The sequence below is a fragment of the Strix uralensis genome, chromosome Z, assembly GCF_047716275.1.
Source record: "Strix uralensis isolate ZFMK-TIS-50842 chromosome Z, bStrUra1, whole genome shotgun sequence".
NCBI lineage: Eukaryota > Metazoa > Chordata > Aves > Strigiformes > Strigidae > Strix > Strix uralensis.
In genome coordinates this window covers 3,471,207-3,477,737 of record NC_134012.1, presented here as the reverse complement: position 1 = coordinate 3,477,737, position 6,531 = coordinate 3,471,207, and the positions used below count along the sequence as shown (strand labels likewise).

General features: G+C 43.0%; 1 protein-coding gene across 1 annotated transcript; it reads right to left on the bottom strand.

The window, feature by feature from the left end:
- Positions 1 to 2,218: 2,218 nt before the first annotated feature.
- LYSMD3 (LysM domain containing 3) lies at positions 2,219 to 6,469 on the bottom strand. Its single transcript, XM_074855686.1, has 3 exons — positions 6,424 to 6,469; positions 6,026 to 6,304; positions 2,219 to 4,088 (listed from the first exon to the last, which is right to left on the bottom strand). The coding sequence occupies exons 2-3, from the start codon at positions 6,287 to 6,289 to the stop codon at positions 3,480 to 3,482; spliced, it is 873 nt and encodes a 290-aa protein (XP_074711787.1). The 5' UTR covers positions 6,290 to 6,304; positions 6,424 to 6,469; the 3' UTR covers positions 2,219 to 3,479.
- Positions 6,470 to 6,531: the final 62 nt, after the last annotated feature.

The window sequence follows — 6,531 nt, the reverse complement described above, 5'->3', positions numbered from 1 at the left end:
TTCGTACAAGGCACTGCTTTCAGTGTGCAGGGAGAGCACCACCTAAGAACTTCACTGATCCCTACCTTGATTTTTCATGCCTGTTTCTTAATCCTCCTTTCACAGAATTAACAAGTTGTTAGAACTTTATGCAGGAAAGTGCCAAGTTCCTCAAGGCCTGCACAGGATAACACATGAAGGCTCCAGTGATGGTATGGCAGATGTCAATGCCATGTTCTTATTGGCCAAGGATCTGTATTTTAGATCATACATAAAAACGAGCCAAAACAAATAACAGCAGTGACCTCCTGTAATAAAACATGCAAAGTATCCAGAGCTAAGAATACATTATATGCACCACTTCCACTGCAGTCTAAAATGAAATATTTATTTTACGGGTATTACTTATGTTCTTCTAAAAGCAGAGGAGCAGGAGTATTTAAAAGAAGGCTTGTGTCCTCATTCAGGATTATTTTACGAAGTTATATTTTCAGCCTTTATAAAATAGTTATACAAAGACTATTTGTGACAACATACTTCAAAATGTATCAGATTTAAAGCATTTACATTTTACATGATCCAACAGTGCAATATGCACTTGAGAACCAACTTCCTGATCAACAATGTGTTGTAATTAATCTATGATTTACCACTCTGTTTTGTTTGTTTTTTTTTTTTAAATAAGTCAGTTTCTAAAAGACTCACTTGACAAATTTTAACTTAAATCAGATTTAAGTTCCATACAGAGCAGTTATCCTGTTTATTCAGGGCTGACATGCAGTGATGCATTGCCAGCTGTGTTGTACTTTGGAAAAAAACAGTAAAGATCCCTGCATCCTGCAGAAATCCAAGCCAGCTGATGCTTGTAGATTGACAGCATTAGGAATTCTACAATCTTGGAAAGAGACGTACTGTATCTTCTGACAAAGTTAACTCTCTCAATTAAAAATATGCTATGTAATAAAATAGTAAAAATATGCTAGGCTCTCAGTTAAAAGCATAATATGGACTAATAAAGCAGCTCTCCCTCTGTGTTTTTCTAACACCTGCTTATCCTAAGGTAAATAAAGGCCCTTAACTCGGTGACAGTAAGCCACAGGCCTTCCAACACCATGAAAGCCAAAGCCTGAGATGCGCTAGAGAACGATCCGGCCGAAGCACCACAGGGTGAAAACCACCAGATAACAACCAACCTCTCTACCCGCATCTACAGACCTTCCTGACAGAGTCAAACCACAGCTGAAGGTCAGTTCACTTCTATACCGATGGCACTTTAACGCCAGCCAGTTCAGGCACGTGCAGTAAATCAGGCTTATGGTGCCTCATCACAACAGCTAATTTCATGTTGACAATTTTGTAAGATATGGAAGGATAAAGTATTAAAAATGTTGAGGTTTCAGAAACTGAAGGGGAAAGAAGCAAACCAGCAAACAAGCTTGCAGCAAAACACAGACACATTATGTGCCAAGTTTCAGTCCCACATAGAAAAGATTTGTCTTAGTGTGCCAAAGCTGTAGTGCCTGGACTAGAGCAAGTCACCTTTTAAAGTTTTAGCCGGAGAAACTCTATCACTTTAGCCACCATAAATTATTTTGCAATGCAATTTTTCCTACACCCGTACCCAGAAACAGTACTTCAGTATTTGTGCTTGTTTAATTGGCATATTCAAAGACCTATTAATTTAAAAGATCTTTGAAAACAAGCGTTATGTGAAGCATGAAGTTCATGTCTGTTTGCAATCCCTCTTCTAGTGTGGAAACTGTGAGTAGCCTCGCTATCTCCACAGATATGGCTCTGATCAAAGGGTTCAAGAGCCACAGATCATAGTTCACAGATCCAACTGTACCACATTTCCCTTCAAGCTTTGGCCTGCTGCAATTTCAATATAATACATTAGAAGTTATCCAATTCATCCTCCTACACTTGGCATGCCAGTGAACATCTGCCCCAAGAACAGATGGGGCAGGAGTCTTTACTTGCAAAATTCAAGGTGATAAAGCACTCCAGAATACCTCCAATAGTCAGGAAACATTCACTTTATCAGGTTTTTTATATCATATATACTTAGTCAAGACACTTAAAGGAAAGCTTGTAACAGTAGTTTAAAGGACAGTGGTTATTTTCCCATTTCTCTTTGTAAATCCTATTCAAGTCAGCTATGTCGGGCTTTGGTAACAAATGGTTCTTTGAACAGGGTAACAGAAATCTCACTCCAGAAAGCAAATATAACCAAATAAACTATAGGCAGCATCTCAATTTTTATTTAAAAATATTCCAAGTACACAAGTACCTCCTTTCTGCAGGAAGAGTCCAGGGGTTTTTAGTTTATCTTGTAGCATTTTCAGGCAGGGAAGAGGGGGAAAAAACAAGGTTGGTTGTGAAACCCCAAGTGAAACATTCAAGGACAGAGTGGTTGATGGATACACTGCTACATAAAGAACAAGTCTGAAGCTGCAACTGGTCTATTCTACTGCAATTTAAGTTTCTTGCTAGCAGCCATTAAATCTCATTTGAAGTTTTCTAGGAGATTTCAGGTGAAAGTTAGTGTTTGAGGTTCATGGGCAATGTGACCATGAGTACAGTTGGTACCCACATGACTGCTCTATCAGTTGGTCCTGAACTGAGATTAAGTGGAGGGGAAAAAAAATTCATTAGCATAAAATAAAGACTACTGAAGCTGTCAGGGCACAGTGCCAGACATCTGCACTTCTTTCGTCCTATGCACAGGTGAGAAGCGCAGTCCAGTCCAGCCAGTTTTCAGGAGGGTACCATGGAAGGATGTGAAGTTTCAGCAAGACTCAACTGGACTGTGTTGAGGCACAGTGTCACAGAAAACAAATCATCCTACTGCCTATACTGAAAAATACTAAAGAATGGGTTGACCACAAGCACAAGATTTGAAGATTCCAGCTTAAGTATTAGCTACTGCCTCTATAAAAGCCACTTTAAAAAAAAGACCTTCATAGTGGCAATTAATTATGGAATGATTGGGTTTTCTTAAAAAAACCCCTTACTCTATAAGAAAGATAAAATTATGAGAATACAGTTTTAACTGACAACTGTAAACTTGATATTAAAATGTCAAGTGTCTTATGCATTCTATAAATACTTTAAGATGTTTAAAAGTTAGATATCCCCAAATGCCCATTTTAGGGCTGTAAAACATACAGTGAGACTCCTCATGTGTTAGCTCAAACTACGTTTTTTCATCTCATTTTTAATTAAAAAACATATTCCTATCAAAATAGAAAAAAGTGCAAAGCTTCAGAGGCAATTTTATACCTAAATTTGTATCCCAACCTTGAATTAAAATCACCTGTCTCAGGCATATGCAGAGATCCACAGAAACACTCCTGTACTGAGTGGTGCCCATAAAGGCAAGTTACACATCAGGACACGTTTTCTCTGCGTTCCAGATGCATTTTGTGTTCTGTGGTTTCCCCTTTATCTAACGCTACGTTATGTGTCTAAGAGTAACAGTTGCCTGGGGTTTTCCGTTGTTAAGGCTGAAGGTCTTCTTGATTATCGACATTTAAAATATTCGCCGGATTTATTCCATTTTCTATTTGCTTCTGATGCGATGCTGCTGTGACAAACAAATGGGAAGATTCCATTGTGGAATGGTGACTGACATCTGCTTTCACTAGAACTTCGTAATACAGGAGATAAAAAACTGGAGTTACTATGCCAATAATCAGCATAATCACTACAGCTGTCCACCATCCTATGCCCCAATCCGCTCCGTAGTAGGGATCCTTGCATTTTTTAGTTTTACCATCAGTTTCAAAGCAGACCTGTTGGGCTGCTAAGGCAGAAACAACTTCATTAAGATTCTCTCTCTTTGTATCATTACACTTCACTATTTCTTCTATATCTCGATCCACTTCTTTTAAGAAGCTGCCAGCAGTCTCATTAGGGGAGAATTTATCAGAAGGTGGCGTTTCCTGCGGTTCTGGGGAGCAGTGAGCAGGCCGAAGGACTGGTTTGCCTTTTGGAGAGACATGTGTTTCGGTCAACACGCTGAACTTTTTCACTGGAATTCTGACAGACCTCAGGGCAAAAAAGTCTTGATCATTGATAAGATTGTTAACTCTCTTGATATCTGCAACCTAAAAATAAAAACAACAGTTTAAATATCAAAGCCCATTGAACCGAAACGCTCTAAGAATACTACATCCTTGAGAAATACATTCTTCCCTAATGAAACAAAGGCAGGGCCTTTGTTTCGTTTTGCCTTTTTTTTTTTTTTTTTCCTAAACCAATACCCATTCAAACAGTATGAGGCAAGAAGAGGTCAAAGACCAAATCTAAAGCCAGAAGGTAATTATGAGGTAACAAACCTCCTCGCTTCAGGTTCGATGACTGAAAGTCACTTCACACATCTATATTCACTTAATGTATACTCACCTATCAGTGGCAACTGTCTCTGAGAAATGAGTGGGACTTCACCTCAGTGTTTTTAAATGAAGTCAATTACTGTGAATTCCTAATTAAATTGAAAACTTCTATGTAAGGAACATTAAAAATTAGGAGCTTCCAATTCATCTAGCCACAGCTGTTTGGATATTCTTTCTGCTTCTGGGGGCTAAGGCAGAAACCAAGAATAACTTAAAACTGTCATCTTACCTCATCACATCAGCTCTCCCCTTTCCCTGTTCTTGCTCAAAACGATTCTCACTTTGCTCTCAATAAGTTCAGATTTTTAAGTCTAACGTGAAATACTTTGCAAGGATTTAAGTGCCCTTGGAGAATTCATTCTGAGACAGGAACTCCCCTCAACACAGCAGGCACAGCCACAAACCTCGCCATAATGAAATACTCAACAATCAGTACTTTTTTTGCAACACCTGGTAAGCACACAGGGATTGTGCCCATTTTAAGACGCACAGTACCCGAGTTCAGACCCTTCCTGTCCTCACTGGGAGGACATCCACCACAGAAAACACAGTAGCCAAGAGACCCTTGTTGCTGTGACTGCTCCACTTACAACAGATGTGGCCAGAAAAAGTAAGTTAGGGCGATCGCTGCACTAGCCTTGTAACACGAAAAAGTGTTTCGGTTCTTCTGATGGTGTATTTGTTACATGTCATGTACCAGGCTGAATAAATTAGATGAGCACCAAAGACTGCCAAACACAGCATTCACCCCCAGTGATCAGTGCAAGGTCATGCTTTCTGCCCCGGGCCACTCTTCCACGTTCTCCACAAATTTATGAGAAAGAGTGCACCTCCATCATATTTATTTCTTATCTGAGGCCTGATCTAGTCAGTCTGCTCAAAATACCCAACTGTGGTGGGTTCTGAAGCCAAGAATTGCTTAATAAGGCTCAGGTCTGTCATTATTATGAAATAATTATGTCTTTGGTACCTAAGCTCACAACAGGAGGCCCCTAATTTTGTTTCTGCATGAAGAATTAGATGACAGCAAGATTTCCGTAAATACGGATTTTAAATTTCACCTCTTGAAAACTGCACATTTAGTCATCCGTCCGCCACCACACACAGCTGATTTCCTGTTAGAACTGGGTACAGGCAAAAGCTAACACTAACCATGACAGAAGCTGCTGCTTTTAATTAGTACTGGCCAGCCAAAAGTACCGGGTGGGAAGCACACGCACCAGACGAAATTATCAAGTCTCAGTTAGGAGCAGTAGCCAGGTCCGAGCACCAGAAGGGAACGCCTGGGGCTGGTGGGCGGAGAGCTCCCAACCCTGCCATGTGCTCCTGCCGATAAGTATTTAGGCAGTTTAACAGAATTTTTTAAAGCTACAGTGAGGTGTTTTTTTTTTCCCCTCCCTCCCTTAATGAGCTCCACACAAACCGTGACAGGGGTTCTGCAATACCCTCCTCATCACCAAGTCTGACAGCAAAGCGCTGGGAAAAGCGTAATTTTACTGTAACACGCACACTTTGAGAGGCCGAGCCACCAGGGCAACCGTCCATTTCTTACGCTTTTTAGCTTTAAATGGAAAAGCCAACGGAGCTGAGCCTGCAGCACGTTGTCACACAAACACCCCGCCGCCCTCCTGTCCCGCCCGGGGACTCACCGAGCAGCAATACTGAAGCGCGATGGCGTTCAGCGTGTCGCCTTCTTGGATATCCTTCGTCAGCAGGACGATGTCATCCAGCCGGTCCCTCGACGCGCTTCTCCGCACCTTTTCCCGGCCCCGCGGCCGCAGCTCCGACACCTCGCCGCCCTCCTCCTCGGGCGCCTCGCTCTCCGCGATCACGAAGGGGTACAGGTGCCCGCCGACGGGCGCCTGCCCTACGGCCGGCGGCTGCAGGCCGCACCCGGTGCCTCTACCGGACATTCTCCGCGGGTGGCTCTGTGGAACAAACCGCAGCCCTGGCGTCCCCCGCACCGAGCCCCCACCCTCCCGGCGAGGCGACGACCGCCACCGCTGAGGGGAACGCCCGGCCCCGCCGCCCCGAGCCGCGGCCTTACCTGCCGCCACTCCTCATCGCGACCGCAATGGCGGCCGCCCCGCCACGTCCGCAGGCAGGCCACGCCCCCCGCACCGCCCGCACGCCCGCCCTTAAAGGGACCGTTCCC